The sequence below is a fragment of the Seriola aureovittata genome, chromosome 14 (genome assembly GCF_021018895.1).
Source record: "Seriola aureovittata isolate HTS-2021-v1 ecotype China chromosome 14, ASM2101889v1, whole genome shotgun sequence".
Classification (NCBI taxonomy): Eukaryota; Metazoa; Chordata; class Actinopteri; order Carangiformes; family Carangidae; genus Seriola; species Seriola aureovittata.
Window position 1 is genome coordinate 13,391,895 of NC_079377.1, and position 26,194 is coordinate 13,418,088.

Genomic DNA, 26,194 nt, shown 5'->3' on the forward strand with positions numbered 1-26,194 from the left:
AAAGGTGTTGTTCAGCTGTCTTTGACAGGTATGATGGTGTCGCCAACAATGGGACAACGGCAACCGTCAGCGGTAGATAGTCTACTTTCTTCCGTGTGTAATTTTTAACTGGAAACGTGATGAGTTTAGTTTTGCACGTAACGTTTCCCTCGACAGTTACACCGGATGGGACCGGACTGAAGCCTGTGGATGTAGCCTAGCAGCCTGCTAGCCAACCACCGAGAAAGGTAGCCATTGTTTGAGTTGTTGGCTAACATGGCAACGAAAGCTAATGTTAGCAGCGTTGGCTAGACGGGCTTCTCTACTGTATTTTTTGCAGAAGATACCGGTAAGCGGGGTTTTAAAAATACAGTATTAGTAAAGATTGAATGCCTTTTCAAAACTGGGCGTTAGAAATACTGCTTGTGCGACCTTTTTCTGCTAACGTTAGCCGCTGGAATTGTATTGTGACGATTGCCAACTCCATTCATCCCCGTTGTCAGGCAGCTAGCTGACCCAGTTCATCTCTTTTTCCGACCTGGCCCGTGGTGTCTGTTGTGGTTGTGTGGTCACCCAGTTTTATATAAGGTTAAATATATGTAGAGGGAATTTGAACATAGCGTCGTCGCCTGTAACTTGACAACTAACCATTTCTTTAGAGAATGGCCTGCTGTGACAACCCTAACCCTAACATTAAAGAGCCAACAATCAGCAGACCAGTTCGTATTCAGTGTTATATACCAGAGTTACTAGAGCTCCTGTAGTATAAAATCTCCGTTTAAAGGCTCATTTGATTTAAGTGCCCTGGACAGCAGCTTGTGGACAACTGTACTCCAAAACATATAGGGACAAGATAATATTTTGTAGCCACATATAAATCTCATCAGTCCCAACCAGAATGTGTATAATGGTCCCCAGCAGGAAAACTGTAACATATATATTTCTGTTGTCTCTGCATTTAAGTGATAGAGAGCCATGTACACAGGGTTATATGGCCTAACGTTTCAGATGTTGAATCCAACTCCTCTTCCTTCTTCAGACCTGGCTCTCATACAGATTATAATCTTATAAAATGTTGGTGAGTCAAGTGACACAGGAGGTGATCTGTCAAAGGCTGCGGTCAGGCACAGGACACCTCATACCACTGATTGGCTTATGTAAACCACCTGATCTTCTTGAATTTTGGCCAGGGCCCTAAATGCTGCACTGAATGTTTCATAAGATGGTTGCATGTTTCTGCGGCCACAGATACGTGCTCTTGTTCTAAAACAAGGAAAATTTAAAATGCTATGAGACAGTTTCAGTTTTTGTATTGTATTCATGCACTCATGAGCATATTGTAACTTGTGTGACTTACAGAACTACCTCATCAGGTACATAACGTAATTGTTATGTCAGTCATTATGTGACTATCCCCCACAGTTCTGTGGCCCAACTCATTAGATTTCCCTCCACTCAAAAAGTCTGTGTCTGCAAAAAATACATTGATGAATTCAAATGTCAAAATGGTGTATTTATGTGTAAAGACTTGGCTATTAGAGGTTATCATTTTAATGCCAAGTGACTGCTGACTTGTAAATGTCAAATTTCAGAGGGTAGACTATCAAAGTCTTGACCTTTCGGAAATGCATATAATATATTTAAGACCCCTGATTGCAGACTTATTTCAACTAATCAAACCTTCTGAAAAGTTATGATAATCATTCAGTGCTTTTGATTCTACTTGCAGCAGTGGTCATCCTGCAGGATGTGTGACGGTCGCAAGGCCAGTGAGCAGTGCCTGTCCCTTTCTCCCTCATCTTGGGCCACCCCTCCCATTTCACGATCTCCCTGAAGCTTCTCTCTCAACCTGCCAAGATGACAGACAGGAAGGAGCCACCCTTCTTTAATGACGACAGTGTGGGAGCTTTTCATTATAAGATCCCTTTCTATGACACTATGGAGCTCTTCATAGAGACCCTGACAGGGACCTGTTTTGAGCTGCGCGTGTTGCCCTTTGAGGCTGTCATTTCAGTCAAGGCAAAGATCCAGAGGCTGGAAGGTATAAATCTCACTAATGTGAAGTTTGCATGTTTTTGTATGCTGTTGCTTGCATGTTTTTAAGAAACAGTGCCCATGTTTTATAAGCCAGGGGTATTGCACTGATTGTGTCACATCCTGTCAAACTATTTGTTTGAGCATTTTGCTTCATCTATTCTGTCTCCTGAGGCGTGCTGCTTTGTAAAAAACTGCTCTCAAAGTGTTTTTATGTTTATGCTGTTAAATTGGATCAGAACTGCTTACCAAGTTTAATGTAAGGGGAAATGTTTAAGCATTACAGGCCATGCCTTGTGCTCCAGCAGTGGGTGTTTGTAAAAATTTTTGTCACTGATCCATTACATATATTGGTATTGTTGATGAGCCATGCTGAATCAAAACGCCAATCTGTCTTAGAAGTAATATGTGGATGCACTTTGGATTCACCATGCAAAACTGTGGAGCAAGGTCAGGCTATTTGCTCACTATGTAAAATGCAGCTGCCTTAGAATATAATTACCACAACGAATCTGTGGACTCACCTGTTGGCTTGTCTCCCACATGAGACACTGGAGGCACGAAGGAACACAGCACAGTGTAGTGTAGGAGAGGGGTATGTGTGTTGTATTGAAATCAATTTGAATGAATGTGTTGGTTCTTACTTATCCAAAACATTTTTTTTTATTTTGACTTTGGCAGTCTTCTAAGGTTGCTTTGTTGTAGGTCAATATGGCCTTCCATATCTACATTCTTTGCAGCTGTTTTCAATTTTGGTCAGAAAGGCCTTTCTGTGCTCTGTGTGCAGAGGTGTGTCAGCCAAGTCTGTGTGTTTGTGATGGAGCATACCACTCTGCAATGAAGGGACCACTGCTCACTGACCAACACTGGCTCACCTCCAGCACTGGGTCAGCAAGTTCACTCACTGTGGGCACAGAGAGCTTCCTGACTATGCATACTCTCCATCTAATTCCAAGGAGTAGCTCTAGAGAGTCCTTGTATTCATTAGGCTGTCATCCTTCTGAGATTTTATTGTTTTGTCTCATTTTCAATGACATTAGATACAATGTGCACATAGAGTAGTCCAACCAACCTCATTCATTTGCCAGTTTAGCTGACTTTATGGTGTGGTAACTGTAGTACATCAACAGATTTTTAAAATTTGCACCATTTCTGTGATTTGCTGTTTTTCAGCAGTTACATAATTCTGTCTTTAGGGGGCAGACATGAATCATCTTTAGCGGTGTGTGGCTGCTTCTCTTGGTAGCATTCCATTCTCACCTGTCTGTCAGATTATTGAAGGTAGTCTCTGAAATATGAACAGGTCTTGTAAACTTTGGTTGTTCTGTCTCATACTCTCTCCCTCTTACTGTCTGTAAAGGTATACCTGTTGCCCAGCAACATCTTATCTGGAACAATCTGGAGCTGGACGATGAACATTGTCTACATGACTATGGGTAAATTTACTCCCTTTCTGTCCTTCAGAGCACTGACACTCAGGCAAAATCACACAAACAAAGCTTATTAGAGAAATTGCTGGTAATGTTTAAAACATGCTGTATACATTTAGAATCATTTGCATGTGCGCTTTGAAAGCCTTCCTGCTGTGGCGGTGACTCAGTCTTCATTTAATTTAGCAAGTTATAAATGAGCCAGAGATTCAGAGCTAGATGAGACAAGTGACATTCTGGTCATATTTAGAGAGCTTGTCCCTTCACTCTTGTCAGTTTATGAGATGCAGACCTCCCCCTCCAGTGCTCTGCTGGCTGCAGATGGTGGTTGTTGATGGTGATTGTTATGAATGCTTGTCACTTAATTTTCCACATGAGCAGCCTCTGGTGCGATCTTGCTAGGCTTGCCTATTACACTGCAGCACGCTTTTGAAGTTTTAGAAGCAGAAGGGTAGAGTAGGCGATGAAACATCTGCTCATATGAAACAAATGTTCCAGTGATATTCCCAGGCGTGTTCATCTGGAAATCATCCTGACCCTCAGAGTGCTCTTAACTTTAGATCAGAGCCTCTCTCAGAAGTAAAGCATTTTACCCTTAATGTAAATGTTGCTTACTGTTTATTTGCTTCTCTCCCATTAGAGTTACATACACTGGGGAATGGGTTACAATACTGTTCACTTATTCTTCTATATTGATCATCATTCTGTTTCTGTTTGCAGCATTGCAGAGGGCTGCACTTTGAAACTGGTCTTAGCTATGAGGGGAGGGCCAATTAACACCAGGAGAGGTAAAAAAAAAAGACGAAAGAACTGTACAGTCACATGATAGCTGGACATTTCTGGTTTCACATTATATCAAAATATATTTATCTGAGTAAATTACCTAACCAATGAGAGTATTAAAATATGCTGTTTTCCGGTTTTGACCTTTTGTCAGTAACCATGGAGGATCCTATCAAAGAGGTGGCTGACCTGATGGAGAGCACAAAGGAGGAGGGTTGGGAGAAAAGCGTGCCCAACAAGCAGGTCACATTTGTGGTCTATCGTGAGGGTGACCAGCTAAACCTATTCCGAGTGGTCGACAGGGGAGATGGCACCCTGACTCCTCTATCTGAATCTCTGAGGTCAGGATATGGACATAACTTTTATGTTTTTATTTCTTTTTTATTTAGTTATTTATTTTAAGATTATTTTTTGGCACTTGTTTGCCTTATTAGTGAAAAAGTGGGCAGGAAACAGGGGGAGAGAGAGGAGGGGTGTGACATGCAATAAAAGTCCATAGCTGGATTCAAACCTTGGATGTTGCAGTTATGTGGCATGCGCTGTAACCACTCGTCCACAAGAATAACTATGCCCATAAATGGCATTGGGGCAGGGATTTCTCACATTGGTCATCATTACTCATACTGTAACAGAAACATCAGAAATTTAAACAATCTACTGCAGTAGGTTCTGTGTTTTAAGAATGGTGTGAGGAAAAAGGAGGCACTAATGAGGAACCAACAGAATAAATGAGTAGAATTATATAATTATGCAGCCAGTGTAGAGTTCAATAATTAACATTGATAATTTGGTGATTGTTGTGAACCGCTGCAGCTGAGTTTTTGCATACTGCTTTCTTAGATCACTAATAGGAAGAGTGTTTGTGCCTCTCATATTTTCCAGTGGTGGCTCAGTGTATAATGTGTACGCAGAGGAAGAGGAGGATGGAGAGAGTTCTGCAGCTGCACAGCAGAGCCTTGAGAACTCCATCACCATGACCAAAATGAAGCTGCTCAAAGCCAAGATGGAGGACATGAACCTCAACAAGAAAGTAGGAGCCTAGTAGGATTACAGAATGACAGAATTAAAGTTTTACTACCTATCAGAGTGCAAATGTGGCCTGGACACAGTATTAATTTTCACACCGTTTATAATATGTAGACACATAGAATCCTGCATGTCATAATCATAGACTAAAATGGTAGGCTGCAACCATTTTGCATAATGCAGATGTACTGCACCAAACACTAATTTGCATGTGTTTGTAAGAGGATAGAGCTTTTCATTTCTTTAAACTGTACTTGCTCTATAATGTTTTTATGCTCATCATTTATTTATACAAGCAGATTAAATCAAGCAATGAGATAACCACTTTGATTTTATGATTTTGCAGGATGGGAAAAAAATGCAGAAGATTTATTGTACATTTGAGAGGGCACTGGTATAATCTGAATGTTTCTGTGTCTCTGATCTCCAGCCGAAGAAGGCAGCAAAGGTAAAACCACGGCCACCTGTCAACCCACATCCCTGCGGTGGCTCACAAGGACCTTCCAGCACACGACACCATCATCGCCTCTTTCGTTCTTTCCCTCAGATCACCCAGCCTCGGCAGTCAAATGCACAACTACCTCCTATCGCTGACCATGAAACCACAGACCCCTCCCCGCCTTCTGCTGCTGCAACCTCTGCTAACTTGTCCATCCCTAGACGACCACCTCCTTCTTTCTCCTCACCTTCTTGTTATATGCTTCAGGAGGAGGAGCAATGGGAGACATGCCCACCATTTGCGAAAATACGGCCCCCTCCCAAAGTTTCCCGGTTGGACATAGGCACCACTAGGTTGATGAGGGACTGTGTGTACCCTCAGCTCCCTCCACTTTGTACGAGGGGGCCACCTGAAGCTACCTTTGACCCAGCTGAGCCTGCAGGGGATGCAGTTGGGCTGGGTTTGTTAGAGGAGGCTACTGGGCTGGTGGCACCGACACAACCTGGAGCTCCCTTTGGGGATTTGTCAGACCCTCTGAGTTTGGATCTGTCCACCCAGTCAGAGGGAGGTTGTCGGTCCCTTGAGGTTGGGGCTCAGCACCAGTTGCCACTCTCCCCTTCCCCACTTAGTACCTGGACACTTGGGACAAGTGATACTCTCACCAGCAAAGTTGACAGGACACAGCTTGGCACATCTTTTCATATCAGCCCTTGCTCCCCATTACCTGCCTCCACGTCACCATCCACTTCTACCAGACCGCTGCCTCAGCCTTTTGATTCCACTCTCTCCTGTTTACAGCCCAACCTTCAAGCACAATCCTCTGCACAAGTAAAACCAGGCAACACATCCTCTCACCCCTCCACCTCCTCATCAATTCCTCTGCCACGCCTTCGAGGTGTTAAAGTGGAGTCACCTGGCAAGAGGCCAGAGCTTATCTCAAAGAGGGAAGCAAGAGGCATCACTAAGTTGGCCAACCAAGCCTGTAAGGAGCCACTTGGGCCTCTGAACAAGTCTGACCTATTGGCTTCTCTCTCCACAAGAGCTCCAGACAGCAGCAGCACCAGGGACAGCCTTGGAGAGAGTCCTGGACTTGCACTGGCATGGCCTCCTGCCACTGCCTCAGGACAGGGCAGCCATGGCTCCAGGCTGCCATCCATCCCAACTAACAGGCTCCTTCAGGATGATCTCATAAGACAAATGTCACCGTTGCACCGAGCAGCAGCCTCTTACATGGTGACAGTGTTTCCTGTTCAGATTAGATGTGTGAAAGTTTTGTTTTTAATGTTCAGTTTTGGTTTAAGCTTCAAAGAATTTGACATGCTTTGAAGTATTTATGTGAGTCTTCAAACAATGTATTATATAATTGGCTCTCACTTAAACTTTAGTAATAATGTCTGCTAGAACAACAGTAGCAGGTGTTTAAAAATAAAGTAGAGGGAGGTAATGCGAAACTCTTTTTGCTATAATTGTCACAAAATTATCTTTGTATGATATTCACTGTTCAATTGTTCAAATTCATATGGTAAGATCCAGCCTAGATCCAGTCTTTTTCATCGCAACGCAATATATATTGTATATATTGCATTATCAAGCATTTAAGATGTCTGGCTGTGACAAATTTCACTAAGATCAAACTGAGTAGTTATTTAGAGATGAGAATTTTTAAGTCAGGATGCATGAGTCACAAGATGAGATAGAGCGAAGCACACAATATAATATATTAGTGATATATATAATAATATTAAAAAAAAAGAGAAAATACCCACACGTTGCTTTCCATTAAAACATTTTTGCAATGCAGTAGGTGGAATGCATACACTAAATTATTCCTAGTGATTTTCCTTTTTAATATATGAAATTGATCATATTTGGAGCATACACATCACACATAAGCAAAATTCATTGCCTTGTAAATTAGTTGGATACACAAGAAGAAATGAAAATAGTAGTTGATAAGTAATTGATAGGAAACAGCAAAATATCAGAAATCAGAGTCAAGTCTATCAAAATAATATTTAATTCCACGTTGTATTGAGCTCCCCTTATGTTAGGCATCAGTTTTCTCTTTGGCTCTTCCAAATGATAGTTTGTCCTGCTGCATCAACAGTAATCCCTGTGTAATTTGAGTATATATATCACTTTTTTTCCCCCATGGAGTTCATTCCTTGTGAAAACACTATACATACATTTTCTTCCTTGGACAGTTTAAGTGCTATAAGTTGTTTTACAGCACAACATCTTTTAGAGAAAAATCTAATTTTCCCAGGAGTTAATCACTGCAGGCCGTTTTATCGATTTACTCTAAAACCATTTCATGTTACTGTTTTTCAACAGGCCACCAACACTCTTGCGTCAGCTGGAGGAGTCATGACCTCATTTGGGAGAATAGGTAAGGGAGACGCACAAACACCTCAATGTTAAATACTTGTATGTCAAGAAAGTGTTGCATTGCGGTGGTTGGATTGGACATTTGAGTTGTGGACTTTACAGCACTGTAATTTTGAAGTGCTATTACCTGTGCCAGAGTGCACACATTGTAGCCAACCAGTTCTGGACTACTATATGTAGCTCTTGAAAGATGCAGTCACATACAGAGATGCCGTTATGTGGAAACCTTCAGTACATTTTGAGGGCTACAACAAGGCACCACAGGGGTTTTACATATTCATTATTTCTACAACTGCAGAAGCAGTACAAACAACAGAAGGCTGCGGGCCTACACACCAGCACACTCATCTATTTATTTATGTCAGCCACTGATATGCTGAGACTGTTCACAGAGAATATGGATAACTACACTCGGATTAATTCACAAAGTAGTGAGTCAAGACTCCATTTTCCTTGATTACCGTTTATCAGCATCATTATTTCCCACAGGCGGAGAGTTTATTGGTGGCGGTTTAACTCGATCTCAGACAAAAGTGAACAACCCAACTAATGACTGATGTTTTTTTCAGTTGATTATTAGCTGTTAGTCCTGACTGTATACTTTTTTTTTTCAAGGGTCTGTCTATATTTGACATCATTGATGATTCCTTCAATTAGGACATCCTCTGCTTCAGTCTGTTAAGAAACATCCTCATAGCATTTTGCTCTCCCAGAATGGTCTATTATGGGGGCATGTTGGCCAGTTGTAGGCAGTGGATACAGTGCTGTTGGGCATTTCAGGGCGAAGAGTTCAGTTTGAAAATGAGTTCTTACCTTGTCATCATTTGGTAAATTAGCAATGTCCCAGACTGCTCTGCAAAATCTGTAACTAAAGCAACCAGTAAATGTTATGATACATTTTAATGCTTCATTTTACAAGTCTCCAATTTCATAATAATTTTCCAAAGGTTTCCTGGCAATACCTATGTAATTTGGTACTAACAGAGACTGTTTTGAAATTTCCAATAATTAAAAATGATAAATTAATATTTACTTGGGTTTAAATGGAGCTGTTTCAAGGAAAACCTGCTTTCTCCATAATTACAATGTCATAATTCTTCCTAGGAAATGTCCTTAGAAATGATTAGGAAAGAACAGACTTGTAAAATAAACCATATTTTAATTGCTCTGTAATTCAGATGTATTTTTCATAGAAACCCATTGTGTTCCAGGTACACCAGCTTTCACAAACATCCCATAGTGTTCCATTCAAACGCTAGAACCTTTTCCTCTTTCACTAGTTACAGAACTGCAGAGCAACACAAACAAACAGCAGTCAGCAGTTTTAATGAAGATATCAACACTGACAGCAACTGTAACAAGCCGACATACTTTAAGTTACAAAAGAAGGGGCCTTTGTCTCTCTCAGTGCATCATGTTTTTACAGTGCTGCTGAAATGTACATATTAGATCCTCTTTATTTAATGAATCAGATAAGGATCAGGGGCTACGAAAACTTGACCGGGACAGCCCTAAATTAAATGTGGTCAAAATCAAATTAAGGCTACTACACAGCAGAACATGGAAAATGTGAATGGGTCTGACTATATCTGAATCCCCTGTATACCTGTACGGTAGAAGATTAAAGTGCACGAAACAAATAAAAATCCAATCCCACGCCCAGCTGCTTGACAGCAAGCTTCCTGTACCTTCATCACAGAGCTGTCAGTTTTATCTGTATGTTCCCGTATCCCCACGGCTCAAAAACCTAGCCGAGCTGTATGCTTCCACAGACACGATTATCACAGGTACAAACTGACATAAACCGGTGTTCCCTGACTTAGGAAATGAACTGAAGAATATTTTCTGACATGTTTCCTAAAATTACAACGGTACTGGTTCATATGGCAAAGCTATTTCCTAAAACTCTTTTTAGTTGGAAACATTCAAGACTGACAACTATTTGGACCTTTTGAAGAGTGTTACAAATTTACTACTGCTTAGATCTAGTTTAATTGACGGCAGTTATTTTAAAATGCACACTTTATTATAAACCAGCTGTCAAGGGTATCAAAGAAACATAAGATGAGAAGACATGAATGTGACAATTTTTTACACTGTATTTTTGAGGGATTATTTTAAGGCAGTTTTTTCCAATTGGTATCAGCTAATAGACATTAATCAGATATAATTAATGGTATGAAAACACTCCTTTTGCTCAGTGGAATGGAAATAAATTAGAAACTTAGTCAAAAAAGTAAAATGGAGAAGACTAACAAGTTTCAGATAAGTGTAGAGAAACTTGAAAGCATATTGGATTTCTGGCCACACTTCAGTTTTTAGTACCTCAGCTGGTGTTTTGACATCACTGCTGGGCTTTGGCCAGAAGTAAAACTTGACTGAAAGTACTGAGTTGTGTGATTCTGTCTTGATCTAACCTTTTATGGCTTCCTGATTACTGTAATGGATGTAGATTGAGCAAGTTTGAAATCTGTGGAATGTTATACAAGCGCAAATGAAAGCAAACGGCTTTATCAGAAAGGTGGATATTAGGAGAAATATTCCCAATATTGTATGGGAATATCTATGCTGTGTGCAGACATGTTATTTAAATAAGAGAGCCTAGCTACGTGATTGGACTGTGAAGATTTGTTCCACTGATCGAAACCTTTTCACTGCATGATCAGTTATTCCACACTGGCTCCTGTAAAGTAAATAAAACATGTTCACTCTCTTCTCAGGCACTCCAAATTACCACCTACCTCCAGTCAAGGCTCCCACAGGCAGCAAGAAGAAGGGCTCAAAGCACTGCTTTCTCTGTGGCAAGAAGACTGGCCTGGCCACCAGCTACGAGTGCAGGTACAAGTGCCTCCAGCATTTACTCACTCACTCACTCACTCACTCACTCACACACACTCTCTCTTGTCCTTGAACCACCCCTTTTAGTACAAAGTGGTATTATCCCAATTCATCATTTTGTCTCTCCATTGAAAACACATTTCTGTTCACTGCTACTGGCTTTATCAAAGTTTCTCCAAACGACATCAGTCTGGATCTCTTCCCTCTCCTGGGTCTTTTCCCGGGCGTACACATTGAATCTGATGCAACAGTATGTAACTCTAATCTCTTAACATCGGCCACTTACAGAGGATGAGTCATATAAAGGGTAGATCTCTTTAAAAGACTAAATGGTGCTGGTTAATAGTCAAATGGTAAACCTGTGTGATTAAATAAGTAACTCAATATTATTTCTCACAGATGAAATAAATTAGAGATCTCTATTAGTGTATATCATTTTAATAATGGACTACTGTGAATAGATAAGAGCACATGTGAGGGGATTTTAATCAAAGAAAACTGCTATGGAGGAGTTAAACTAAAGAGGGAGTAATGTGACTGCATTCAGATTCAGCAGAATGGCCTTATGACTAAGCAGATGATGTTTGCTGATGGAGAAACTGAATGTTTTTGTTTGCTGACTGTAAGGTCTCGAGAGGAATATACTATAAATAAAGTATTTTTATATATATATATATATATATATATATATATATATAAGTTTTTTTGCATACATACTGAAATGTGTTCATTTAAATCTTTTAGGTGTGGTCACAACTTCTGTGCCACCCACCGCTACGCAGAGACACATGACTGCACTTACGACTACAAGAGTGCCGGACGGCGATTTCTGCAAGAGACCAACCCTCTTATCAGTGCTCCCAAGCTGCCTAAGATATAGACCCCACCTGTCATGAGGGACGACCTGAAGAACCCACAGGTTAAAGTGACTGAACTGAAGAGATTTTGCAGAGTCGTTTCTAGCAGAAAGAAGGCACCTATTCACCACTGTGTGCTTTTTTTTTAGCAGCCAAGTTTGCTTAAAATTAAATAAAATAATCTGTAAGGCCAAGTGTGAACAAACAAGAGTAGACTGAAATGGCACAGAACTAATTATCACCTCTTGACAATGTGAAAAAGTTTATCCTTTTTATCTGTTACCCTGTTACCTTTTTCCATTGCTTAAAAAAAAAAAAAACAAAAACAAAAAAAAACCTGTGCATGTATGTAGGTAGTTTTTGTTATAAATATATCTGCTGCACGTTCAGACATATCTGTTTTTAGTTTTGTAAGCCTTTTTTTAAAAAAATAGGACCACTGATGACTTTTCATTCGACAAGTCTTTGACAGATGCACTTTAGAACTATCATATTTATACATTTGACTTTCCTTATTGTGAGGAGGAAGGATACTTACATTTCTGTGTTTGTCTTATGAAGTGTTAATGTTGTCGTCATCAAGATTTTTATATTCTGCCCTGCTAAACGTCTTTCTTACACAGGCACATACATACCAACATAACTAAAGAAATCTTTCTTAAAAGAGAACAATACACCCACTTACTGATGAAATACTTAATATTTATTAATACTACTTATTTAAATTCAAGGTTGGTTTTAAAATAGCAAGTATGCAATGTGTGTAGGTGTGAATGTCAGTTGTAATTCATATGCCTATCAAGTAAATGTATTAGGATTGGGGGGCGTGGTTATGGTATTTATGATGTGTCTACAGTACGGTGGTTGCCATAAAAAATCTTTTGTAAGTCTTTTTTTATTGCTCAGCTGTTGCAAAAACTTTAAATGCTGTTAAAGTATCTACAGGGGTTTGATCTAATAAAGTTTCTTCTAAGCGTTTAGATCCCACAGTTCGTCTAAAATTATATTTCCAACCAACTGATTATTTTTGAGTTCATAAAGAAACACTTAGTTCACCACAGTTGGTCCTTACTATAATCTCCTCAAGTCTTGCAGTTGCGATCTTTCATTATTATCACATTCAATGTTTGACCTTCCAAGCCGTTCACCATTAATAGTTATCACATTGCTGTGAAGTATAAGAGACACCGTTTCATATTGGTATCACTGACTCATTCTTATCACATTGAGTATACAGTCCTCCTGACTCAGACTCTTGGCTAGTTCCTTAGCAACAAGCAGAATTTTTTTTGAACCTGTTGAATATTAGTCCCCCTGCCTGCCCCCCATCCACCTACTCTCCTAATTCTAGTCAAAGTTGTGACAAATTTAGTTGAGGGCCAACTCAGGAAAAACCTGTGATCATCTTACTAGGCTACTATCTGCTAATTTGTTACTCAGCTGGTTGTGTGTCACAAGCGCCACAACAAGTTAACACCCTAATTAAACAAAACATGACTGAAACATGAGCAAATGTGTGAACTGGTAATTTGCTCTAGGAGTGCATTGTTTGTGTGTAAATGATAAACAGTAAATACTAGATATCACTTATGGAAAACAAAGGCTCTGTTTAAAATATGATCACATTTTATTGTCGGGATGGTGTTTTTTTTTTTTTTTTAACAAAGGTCAAAATTCAGGTTCCCCACACAGTCAAACCCCTCAGATCTGGTTTTGATAGGACTGTGAACAGATGGACTGATCCCACAGGGCCTTCTGCCACTGGCTCGCATTTTCAAATGCAGTGTCTGCACAATAATAATTTTATCAGGGGGAGCACTTCAAAGCTGTAATTTGTTTATATGCGTTCATGTGAAATGCAAGCTAATCCTTGAGAGTGGAGTTCAGAAAATGTGGCAATCAGTGAATTTCAGGACACTAATCAAAAACACAAATATGTTGTCTTTCTTTGCTGGTGAGTCACTGAGTAGAGAGGTTCAAATGAAAAGTGGGGGCACCGCTTATTATTCATTTTGCTTTCACTCTGGATGCTGTTCCTGTGTAACAGACAACCCCTGACCTGAGTCACGTCTCAGTGTTTTTATCCACACTCTCATCCTTCATGTTGACTGGCTTGATCCAAGATAATTGTGCTGTGCAGTATATACTGCTGAAACCTTTTTTAGTCTCTCTTGACAGATAAATGCACCTCAACTTGGAGAGGGGCATCTTTTTCTTTTTTTTCTTTTTAAACAAAAAAACAAGGATGGTGTATACAGACAACTCAAGAAAAATCTGAGCAAATACATCATGCTGATTTTATTTCAAACTCCTCAGTGCAGCGGCAGGAAGTACCATTTTTTATTATACTTAATTTCTGTAACTATTTTTACAAAAGATTTTTTGACAGTTTGTACAATGCAAGATATGAAATCTGGTTATAAACTATTAACATAACATGTCAAACTCAATTTTCTAGTCAGTGGAAATAGTGGAACCAGACAGTGACCGTGACCACCATGAACAAAACCCTGCATTGGCCATCACACACACCGATGCTTTTCAGTCCACTTTGTCCAATACTTAGTTTTATGATTAAATACCTGCAAAACCAATGACATTTCCATCAGCCTCAGCTGCCCTTATACTGTGTTAGTGCTGATTGCACTGTTGTTCACTCTTTCAACAAGTTAAAGTGGAGATAAAAAATGTTTTTGCATGTGCACAATGTTCACATAGTGTTTTTTTAATTGTGTATACTGATATTCTCACTTGCTTTTCTACTTAAAGTTATTCACTTGTGTCTTTCAAATAGGGCAATGTGCCACTATTCTGCCCACATTATACTTTTAAAACAGCTCTCAGATATTGTTTTATCTGTTAGAGGTTTATTATCTCATATGTCTGTGACTCCTGATGGTGAACACTTATTTAAAACTGCTGCCTGAGTGAGTGGTGTAAAGACTGCCTGACTCAAAATACTGATTATTTGACTTAATGTGCAGGACCAAGCAGAAAAACACCAAAGACACAAATTTCCTAAATTGAATTCTGGTCTCAGACTGGCACACCTCCACTCCTAGGAGTACTACTGTCCTACTGAAAAGAATTACATAATAAAGTCTTCTGTAGTTCTGAAGGACCTAAGGACCAAATCCAACAAATGAAGTGACATCACTCAGGTATCTCAGCTTAGCCTTGGAGTCCACAAATTTTCAACAGAGCCTATGTTAAAAACTGGGGCATGGAGTTTTATAAGATATGGGTATTACAGGTCTGGGAGGGGGCATTATGGGAAGTGCAGGAAACTGTGTTGTTGGAGCCTGGCTAATATTAGGGGCTAAATGTCATGCACCGAATTTGACATTTCTTTTTTTTTTTTTTAATCTGTCTTGTGAGTCCCTCAACTTTAAGAAAGTGCAGCACTACATTGATGGAGTACTGTATCAAGAGTGGATTCTTTTCATTTTCATAACGTAGTGTACCTTTCGGGATATGAACAGGTTTTGTCTGAGTGTTTGATTTGGTTTCCTTCAGTTGTTTCTTCAGTGGAACATTCTTCCCTGTTCCTGTGCACTGTATCACATAAACACACCACCCAAATGCCTATTTTCTGTTTCAGGATTATTCAGCTTGCCTCTTGCAGCTCATGCCAAGAGCTGCAAGTCTATATTTTGCACAGACTGAAAAACAATGCTGCTCCTTTCTTTTTCTAAACTTGGCTCTTGGATGGCGAAATCCAGCTCAGTGAGGATAGCAGTGGACATATTTCATACTAAAATGTGCACAGGGCAGGAAAGCAGCATTTTAAAATATCATAAATTTCAGGTTGCTGACCATCCATTTAATAGTAATTCATTGGATCAGTTAAACTGAGCAGTATGCCTGGAAATTGAACTGTTCTGAATTTGCCCCTAAAATTCATAAGTACAGCTACATTTTCTGTTCCATATATAGACCGTAGTTTACTGTAGTGTTGTAATTGGCATCTGCAATCCTTACCAGACTACTTCATATTAAAAAACAAAACACACAGTCTCTCAAACTCATAACTCTTACCTTTGCATGCACTGACATAATGAGGAACCGTAGTCACAAGTTGAAACCAACCCACAGAAATGTATCTTTGAGTAAATGAAATAAGAACTACACTGCTGAGTCATACTGTATGTGCTATGGGATCGTGCAGCAGGAATCAAATCACAAGATGATCAGGCACAACCAGCTTGACAGGTTCAGTGTGCAGGGTGAGAAAGGAGTCAACACACACTGAGAAAATTGGAACTCTTTGAAAACATCGTCTGATCGTTTACCACTTCACCCCCCCCCCCACCCCACACACACACACACACACACACACACAAACACACAAATCTCTCTCTGCTTCCTCATTCTTATGAATCTTGCACACTTAATGGAACTTGGCACGTCTACAAACTGTTCATACATCATCCCGTCATCCCACAACAAACACACCATGTGCATAAGAAATTTGAGGTGCTTGCTGGCCTGGTTGGTAGACCAGAGAAAGCCAGTGTGAATGACTTCATGTAAGCACCTCTTTCTAGCTGCTGTTCCCCTCTTGTAAAAAGTAAGATATGGATTTCTAAAGCCCCGTTAATGTGGTGAATAGACAGTTTTTTTATTATCAACACAACAGTTGCCTGCCTTTGTCCACACTTAACACTACAAGCCATGTTGTAATCTTTCCATGCCATGAAGCAAGACAGCCTCTATCTCTCTGACGCAGAAACACATGCATGACAATTTGGCAGACTCATTTCTGAGGTGCCCACTTTGTCCAGACAGAGCACAGAGGCTCCGTTGTCCCACCCCAAGGACAGAGTGGCGGACTGTGCATCAGTAATAAGCCCAAACACAATAACAGGTTTCACAGAGATAGAGCTGGGGCTTTAAGTCAACAGAGGATACATTCCCTCGTTTAATAAGTGAGCCTCTCCCAACATAGTGCACTGTGAGTGAAGGATGTGTAGAGTTACAGTACTTCTGTGAATCACTCCAGCTAGGATAGTCATACAGTCAACTACCATACTTGTTGAGCAACTTGGGTGTGCTGTTACCACAAGTTCACAGACAAAATTCACATAGCTTATCTTGTACAGAGCTTCTACTACTATGAAAGCTAGACTTAAACCATCCCCATCCCCACTAGAGTAAGCTGGTTCTATAATTTCAAAGTACAAAATATTACAATATTTAGAAAATACTACCAAGATCCGTCCCATTCTTTCCATAGGTGATGCTGAAATACTGGGAAATTGAGAGTGAGAAGATTGATACAGCTCTCATATCTGTACATTAAATATGGCTCAACAGCCCCCTAGCTTAGCTTAGCACAAAGACTGGAAACATGGAAAAGCAGCTCTGGTTCTTTCCAATGGTAACAACATTGACCAAACAAAACCTAATTTTCTCATTTCTGAGCTTTTGGGGTGGTGGTAGGTAGATTTTGTTACCATTGGTCAGAATCTGGCTAGCTGCATAATTGTATTTATTTATTTATTAGGCAGCTGGTTGCAAATATACAGTACAAGTAGCAAAATTAGCATTCATCTGGAGTTGCTTTTACTGTCCACCTGATGAAGGTAAACACAATTCTCCTTTTAGCTCTGTTTTGCTCTCCACCAACTCAAGAGAAGAATGTCTGGCTCTTTAGCTGCAAAATGCTCCACTATGCTTGTTGCTAAAGTTTGTCTGTTGTGGTGGTTGTGCGGGATAGGCAGACTGTAGTGGGTTTGTCAGGGGTTTCTTTGCTTATAAAAAAGTGTCTGTTGCTGATATTAATTGTGACACTTAACAACAGTTCAAGTTGTGGTCCAGAAAACCAAAACAATTTCAAAGCTGTGAAAACGCTTTGGAGTTGGACAATACGTCTGTGGGTTTGTCACTGCCAGCAGCACCTTTAGGGTCACTATTTAAAACACTGATCAGTACAGCATTAAATGTTACATTTCACCTACCAACATCATTATACTTGGTTCAATTTTCCACCCTACTTCCACCAACATCATCATCATCATCATCATCATCATCGTCAGTGTCATCATCACCTTCTCCCTCATTGTCATCCCCATCCCTGTAGTAATGCACAGCCCTCAGTGCGCCCGCGTGCGCCGCCTGTCCTTTAAATTGATTTTTTTTTCCCTTGTATTTTTTTCACTCCATCTTAACGCGGAAGTCAGTGACGCACCACCACACACAGCTGCTCAGCGGGGGCAATGAAATAAACAGAACGTCGTCATTCGGTGCCAAACACAGCGGTGAGTGTCTTATTTCTTTGTGTCAGTAGGAATATGGACCAACATTTGGTCCAGTGCAGCTATGCGTCCGTCCACACCGAGGCTCCTGTGTTTCCGCGGCGCCTCTTTCTTTATTGAATCCATTGAATCCTACCGGAGGCGGCGGACGGTCGGTCTGTTGGGCAGACTGACGGACTGACGTGCGTCTGGACTGTGCTGGGATGTGATAGTGTGTATATTTGTTTTTTTTTTAAATTTTCCGCTGTAGAAGCCGACAGTCGGTCCCTGGCAACGGTCACCGTAGCCTGTTGTGATTAAGGTATGGAAATTCAGTTAAATGCAAATGACTGGTGCGCTCTGCAGCAAAAAAAAAAAACAACAACAAAAAAAAACAGCAACGCGTTTTGTCAGCTGAAATGTCTGCTGTTTTAATGAATTTAATGCTTGGGTTTGTCCGTTGAGCATGTGTTTGTCTGTCACTGAAGAAGAGACGTCATGTTGACTAGGCTACGTCCGAGCAAACCTCTGTTAGTTTTCTTGACACTCAGTCAATCTGCGGTGATGGGACATCAGGTCATAAAGATATAACCTAGCCTATCGCATTCCGACGCGAACAAGCAGGAGGACAGTGTCAGATAATTTACCATTTCTTACCATCGTTGCTGCTCTTGGTTGTTTTCTTTTGCATTCTCATAAATGAAAGGTCACAGTGCGATAAAGCAGCGGGTCTGTCACCCCTGAGTTTATCATAGCTACTGGATAAATTTTGATTGGGATGTAAATGGTCCGATTTGCATGATGAAGTACAGATACAGCTCGTTTTGTGTCACAGAACATTTCCCACTGAATTTGACTTAAGGTCTGAGGCGCACTGTCTGACCGGATTTTGCCTTATTATGAACCATAATGAATCCAGGCGGAGTAGCCTACATAGCTTCGCTGCTTCCACAGGCTACAGCAGCCAAAAAGCAAAATGAACAGCGGCTCCATTCTTAGCTTCAACTGAACATCAACAACACAGCACTTGTATGAAACAGTAAAATGTTGCTGTGCCTGATAAATAGTAAGCTTATACCTATTTGTTAATTGTTACACAGGCTCTCACATTACGCTGTCGTCTCATTGCTGTAGGATCAGCTTTCCTCATACCTTCCACATACCTGCTGCAGTGCATTTATATTGCATTTTCAGTTTGTTTAAATCTTTTTAAAGATGCAAAGCACTCTTGTGTAGGCTACTTGAAAGCTTCCAGTTCTCATTTCCTCTTGGTATTTACTAGGAGGGCAAACCTTTCACTCCTTCTCATTCCAAGGCAGCAAGTCCTGGCTTTAAGTCAAAAACACCTTCTTATGAAACCATCCCTGTCATGATGCAGTCTTCACTACGGTGCTCAGCCATTGTCGGGGCAAGATGAAGAAGCAGCTGCTTCTGTCTGTGCGAGTTACATCACTGTAGCCTTTAGTTATGTCTCTGCCAGTGTTGTGGAATACTGAGGGCTTGTTGCGATAAGACGCCTCATTGTTCCATTGGTATCTGTGGAGAGTGCATGCATAAACTTGCAGATATCACAATGCTTATGCTCTGTGTCGTACTGCTGTGTAACTAATCCTGCCTCCTCACATGGGATTACTGCATATAGTTTCCTTCTTTTCCACACAATCACTATTTAAGCTTCTGACAGTGTGTTTGAGCAATAGTGACGGACGGTGGCCTCTTTGTAACCAAGTAGTTGGTGCTCTAATCTTGGTTTCGTAGTTGAGCTGAACAAAAGAAAAATCTTGGCTTTGAAAAAAAAAACAGTAATTGGGAATGCTTTTAATCTACTGTAGCACAAAAAATAAAAAGCAAAAAAGACAAGTCAGCCTTTTATTCATGAGCTGCTTTTAACTTGTCAGTTTTCATGTTGAGTGCGTATTTTATGTTATTATTTGAATTACAGCAATGATATCAAATGCCCAGGATTGGATTGTCTTTGTTCATTGCAGACTGAGGTTTTTTTTTTTCTGGAGTTTGACTCCAAGAGCATTGACTGCACTCACACCAACTTGTTATTTTCAGGCTTTTGATATGATCACATCAAACAATTAAAACAGTCTGCTCCACTCCCCCTGCTTCCTTCCCCGTCCTGGTCCTCCTTCATTACCGGCTGACTCTGTACCCTCTGACGATGAGGGATTTTGCTGGTATCAACAAGCCTTCTGCTGTTATGAAAAATCTCATCTATTCCAGCTGCCTGAACTGTCAACAGACTCTGAAGTCGTGAGTCGTCCTGATGGGACTGACTACAGGGAGAAATGAGAAAGTAAAGCCATAATAATGGTTCCAAACAGGAAGAAGAGGGCGACTGAGACCAGGTCTGTTAAGCCTCTAAAACTGCAAGTGAAGGAGCCTGCAGTCTTAATGGACTCTGCCATTGTGCACTTGCAAATTAACACATACTTGCCGTCTTCAGAGATAGGCTCTGAGGAAAGTAATTTGAGGGTGAAATGAATGCAATCAAAAGTATCTGAAGGCTCTGATAGTAGCTTTGTGCCAATTAACTGCCGTCATTGTTTGACACAATTGGTTGTGATGGTGAAATGTGCCTGCCGCAGTATTTTAAAATATGGAACAGATGATGGGTTTGACAGTGCCTATTGTGCTAATCCATAGTGTTTTCAATCAAATTAAACTTAACAACAGCCAGAAACATTTTTACTTACAGAAGAGTTTCAGGAAGAAGGCTTTTAGTTCTGCTTTATAGCTCACATCTTTGTCTGAGCAAATTAGGTTGTTCCAACTGTACAGCTGCTCTTCTTACCCATCACATACAGCATGTTTCAAAAGGCATACAGCTGAAAAATTACATATTTTTATGTGTTAAAAAATTTTGCATTCTGCTCATCATGTTTCCCAGAGCCCAGCTTGATGTATTCAAATGTCTTGTTTTATCTGACCAACAGTCATAAAACCCCAAAATATCAAATTTACTATCTTAGAAGATGAACCTTGAACTAGTGAGGTTTTAGCGTATTCTTGAAAAATGAACTTAATTACCAGTTTTTTATATCAGTTTTATATCAAGTCTCTCTCTCACACCCACTCACATACACACACACACACACACTTCCTTTTTTAGTGTATTTCCTGTACATGAACTCAGTGTTGATGGAGGATGTGATAATTTTCTAGTTAGCCACAGAACTTGTGATAGTTAACTAACCACCATTTCTTTAGTCCTAATATATTCCAATTTCTATTTTGAATGTCAACCTGTTTCAAAATGGCACCTGCAGATGTGGTTCTCTGACTCACACTGCATCTCTTTGTCAGCTGCTTGCCCCTGTGTCCTCACTTTGGTGGTTAATCCTTAAAAAAATATAGATTGCATTCTGCAACGAGACAGGAAATGGACACAGCCAACAAAAAAATCAGTACTCATACGTGTCCTGTTCCGTTTTACAGGAGTTTGTGCGTGTGTTTTTCAGGATGTGGGTTTTCCTTCACTCCTGTGACTGTAAGAAAACTGGTGTAATGTCAGTCATAGCATTCCTGTTACTAAACTTCCAGCATGGCAAGTTTTACTTTTTGAATAGCTCTTCTGCTGAACTGATTAAAAGTATATTAACAATATTACCACCATATGGCAGCAGCAAATGTACCACAAATTTTCCAGTGCCGTGTAGATTTTGTGCAGCTGTCCCATACTCTCTTTGTTACCTGATCCTGGACTATTATTGCATAAATATCTCCCCCGCTAGTCTTGTTGTAGGAGCATCTGGCTGGGCTGTAATATAATAACATAATAAAGGTATCATACTGTGTCATTGCTCTTTGCCTTCTGTGCACTAACTCAGTCACGACCTGCCCTGCTACTGTGTCCCACTGTGGCCTGTCTTCATCCTTAGGGAATAGAGTATTGATCCAATCTAATGACTTCCTCTTATGGATGATGTCATACACCCTTGTGAATTCAACTTCGCTGCAGTAATCCTAATGACAGTGGTTAAAAAACAGAGGTGATGGGACGACAGGACAGTGTTCATCTTGATGTTTCTTACAGAACTTAAGCAGCCCTCTTCCCTCAGACTTACGACTGTGTGTGTGTGTGTGTGTGTGTGTGTGTGTGTGTGTGTGTGTGTGTGTGTGTGTGTGTGTGTGTGTGTGTGTGTGTGTGTGTGTGTGTACAGTTTCCTATGTGTATGCTGCACGGGTGCAATGAAATTATAATGTAGGGGATGAAAGAGGGGGAGCGCTCGACAGCTGCTATACATCAGCCGAGCAGAGGTGCTGGCTCAGCTGAACGGACTGTGGGATGGCACTGCAGCAGGTAGCAGGCTATGGTTGATGATGTCATTAGGACTTTCTCCTAAGGTTTCTGTCTGCGTGTCCAACGAAACAAGAACAAAGAGTGTGGAGGAAGGACCCATAGTAGTACAATACTTTCGGTCACTGTAGACACCGTACGTTTGTGTCAATGAAATGATTTACACTCTGTTGCTTAATTTACTTAGCTCAAATTAATGGCATCTAATTAAACAGTCCTGCAATAAATTCTACCTTCATGAAGGTTATAATGTTTAGGTTTTGTTGAGGCTGTTTTAGATCCTTTTCGAGGCTGCAGTTTGTAGTGTTGGGGGACTTTCATACTAACGTGTTTCTATTATTTTGTCCAATAACAAATACATAATTTGGTGTTTTGTGCTTCATTTTGCTCAGGCATTTGAATGACCATTTGCTAAACCCCTCCCCAAAACTGTGGTGGTCCAATTGTAGCTTAGCAACTGTAACTAAGGCCTGTCATGCTGTACATTTGAAGCAGTGTACAGGGGGCTGTATTAACAGTGAGTGTGGAGGGTGGTGTCTGTGTTTTTTTTTTTTTTTTTTTTTTGTCGTTCCAAAGACAAAAATAAAATAGAGGCGCAAAAGTGAAAGGAATGGATTAAATGGTTGCTCTGCCATAAATTTACTATCTACAGTCGGAAGCAAACATTACTTCCAAGGAGAACATCATAAACTAACTACATTAGTTTTGGATAGGACAGGTTACTTTATATGAAAAGCCCCATCCATGACCAGCACATACACTGCTTTCCATTTCCCCACACCATGAAAGCCTTCCCTTGGTGCTATCAGCGTGATGGCTGATTTTAGTGGCAGTGGCAGTGGTAGTATATGTCACCATCAAGTACATATTAAAGAACCCTTGTACAGGGGTCTCATTTTAAAACAAGTCAGGTGGAAACATTAAAAAGTCAGTTGAAGACAGTCTTTTTAACTAGCTTATTAACCTAACGTTACTCTAATTAGCCTGCTAACTTAGCAGCAGCTGATTGAATATGCCTGTGACAGTTCGCAGATGATCAATTAGGTTGAGATCTAGAGACCCTGAGCGCCATAGCATAAGATTCACATCATTCCATACTCATAAAACCATTCCATGACCTGCCACCTGTCTCTCTGCGAGTGGTTGACTGACTGCGGACTCGACACACTACTTGTCGATCAGCGGTGTTGACAGCTGCTTGATACAGGAGCAGCTGAATGATGTGACTGTGTGGAAATGGAGATGAAAACTGTCTTTAGGTCCCACATTAAGAACTGAAGCGCTGTGTATTTTACTAACACAGACGTCTTTGTACGTGTCTGTCAACAGTACAGTGCAATGTGACTGCAGTATATTTGGATGTACTGTATATAGTCACTCACATTAATGCAGGCTGTTTGCACGACAGGACATCAAATGATATTTATTATTAATAGCTATGTGACTGTAATTAACTCTCCCATTAGCTTGACATTATTGATTCATAATTCCTAATGTATTGACCCTTACTGTTTTCCTGAACTTTGATCCATCCAATTAAAGCTTATTCAAGCTTCAGTTTAGGTTTTTGTCACCAGACACCGTATGCATTCACTATTTTCTACAGCGTATCATATTTGATTAGATTTTTGAGAGCCAGTCAGCCATCCATTTTCATTACTTTTGGTTGTAGTGAAAAATCAACTTGCAGAAACTTGTGTGATAGGTAATCCATCACACTGAACATGCTACCAGGATAAATTTTTGTCAAAGCTTCAACTTTATTGATCCACACGTAGATCTCAGAAGTGTTTACGTCTTCTGGTGCGTTCATGTGGTGGTGATAGCCTGACAAATGCTGTATTCACATTCACTGTTGCAAGTTTTTTGAGCGAATAAGAATCAAAATAATAATTTTTATTGCATCTTAACAAAGTAGTATATTATCAGAAGCTTCTTTGTGCATCCAGTCACATTAGAATTTAAAACAATACATTTTGTTCAATCTAAACAAGTATGATATGCTAAACTGATCACCTTTGACCTTTCTGTTTAAATGCATTTCTTTCTACTTTTTTTTTTTTTTTTGCCACTGTCTGTCTCGTTGATATTATGCAGTAATGACTCATCCTGTAGGCATCTCAAGAAAGTTTCTATATTTGCTTTTAAACATGCAGAATCAGCTGCACTGTTTTGTTTGGACTAACTGGAGGAAAAACTGGGTAATTGAGCAGCAGCAGCCACTGTGGCTGGGCAGACAAAAAAAAAAAGAGATGATGTTTTAGATGTCATTGCATTTTAAACACCAATTTTTATGCGATTTCTGGGACGTGCTGTGTAACTTGTGGAACTTCATATTTGGCTTGTTCTTTTGGAACATTGTTAATCCACCGTTCATGTGCAATTTGCTTGAGTGTTTGTAAACAGCGTAGGTACAATCAACAGCAGAATGAGTGCTTACTGTCATTTCATTATGAATATGAAATTTATTTTCATTACTAATGACTGTTTTTCTTTTCTCTTGTTCCCTGCCAATTGTTTCTTGCTGCTGCTGGTTGATTTGCCAGAGGAGGTTTGCTACTTGTAATTTTTTACTTAATTGTATTCTCATCAAATAATACATCCTTGTCAGACACATTCCCCTGTTGCAGCAGCAAAAATATCTCCAGCTCTACGCTACCCTGCTTAAGAGCACCCAATGATTCTTTGATCATTACTATTCAGTCCTGAGTGTGTTGCTATTATTAATAGTGATTTAAAAATAAAAAATTGCTGTCGCTTGTACAAATTGGCTTTGCAGTCATAACGTGATATATGACAATTACTCTTTGAAACAGTAAATGAGTTTGTTGGACAAATATGAATTCAGGAGAATGAATACAAGTCGGTGTGTGTGTGTGTGTGTGTCTACAGCTGTTGAAAGTGGTGTGGATGGTCACATGGGACAGGTGCACAGCTGTGTGTAGTTATGGGTAGGATGGGATAACTTTTTCTTTTTCTTGACGACCTTTAACCTTTAACTGTCCAGGGAGGGATTATGGGATTGCTGTTCTGTTGGGTTTTGGGTTCTGAAGCTGACATGACACTATCTGCGGTATGTGACATTATTAGGAGTTTAGCGATAATGGTTACATAACCATAACTTTTTTTTTTTTTTTTTTTTTTTTTTTTAATAAGCTTTTTGGCTTGAAAATATTCTGAACTGAACTGTACCACCAACAACATTGTATTTGTATTTGCAGCGTCACATGATCAGACTTGTCTAAACTGTCTTGACAGACCCGGATGTGTGTTTTGTCAGGATGTGTAGATTCGAGGGTGGGTGATTTTGAAGCCATGGAAGTCTGATTATCCCAATTACACTGAGATGAGGAGTACATGTGGAGCACGCTGGGTCTCTTTGTCACATCAACCTGACATCTTTATTTGTCCTGTTACCTTGGAAATGAGTGCTGTGAGGGAAAAGGAGGAAGATGAGGGTCTAACTCAAGACGTCTTAATATATCAGCGGCTGTGTGATGAATAACCCACTCTCCTTATGTGCACCGTGTTTCATCGTCCACAACATCAGTGTCTGATCTCTGGAGATGCTGATAATGTATGATTCTAGATGTGCAGAAAATTTAGCTTTTATTTGCAGTTTTGCAATGTGTTCAGTCATCATCCAAATACAACGGAAATAGAGCTGAAACAATTAGTTGATTTAATTAAGTCAATTGACAGAGGATTAATTTGGAGGATGCCAACTATTTTGATAACGTGTAATCTTTTCGGATTCTCTGTTTCCGGCTTCTCAAATCAGAGGATTTCATGCTTTGTCATGTAGGCTGTGATAGTGAACTGAATATCTTGTTTTGATAAAACGAACGATTTGAACCAGTCACCTTATCATCTGG

The 26,194-nt window shown here is 40.1% G+C and overlaps 2 protein-coding genes across 6 annotated transcripts in view; both read left to right on the forward strand.

Moving 5' to 3' along the window:
- On the forward strand, positions 1 to 12,754 carry zfand4 (zinc finger, AN1-type domain 4). 4 transcript variants are annotated; one of them, XM_056396151.1, is made up of 11 exons: positions 1 to 328; positions 1,709 to 2,020; positions 3,374 to 3,449; positions 4,164 to 4,231; positions 4,381 to 4,567; positions 5,109 to 5,256; positions 5,683 to 5,700; positions 5,800 to 6,924; positions 8,026 to 8,080; positions 10,800 to 10,917; positions 11,662 to 12,754. In XM_056396151.1, the coding sequence occupies exons 2-11, from the start codon at positions 1,837 to 1,839 to the stop codon at positions 11,795 to 11,797; spliced, it is 2,115 nt and encodes a 704-aa protein (XP_056252126.1). In that variant the 5' UTR covers positions 1 to 328; positions 1,709 to 1,836; the 3' UTR covers positions 11,798 to 12,754. The 4 variants fall into 4 exon arrangements, with proteins under 4 accessions (XP_056252126.1, XP_056252123.1, XP_056252124.1 ...); XM_056396148.1 differs by having other exon boundaries at positions 5,683 to 6,924; XM_056396149.1 differs by having other exon boundaries at positions 1 to 227; positions 5,683 to 6,924.
- Positions 12,755 to 17,877: 5,123 nt separating this feature from the next.
- The window catches only part of marchf8 (membrane-associated ring finger (C3HC4) 8), an 81,833-nt gene continuing 73,516 nt past the window's right edge, over positions 17,878 to 26,194 (forward strand). Inside the window, exon 1 of one of the 2 annotated variants that reach the window (XM_056396169.1) lies at positions 17,878 to 18,034. The gene's annotated coding sequence lies outside the window, so the exon portion shown is untranslated. The remainder of the gene's footprint in view (positions 18,035 to 26,194) is intronic. The other variant, XM_056396168.1, reaches the window with a different exon arrangement.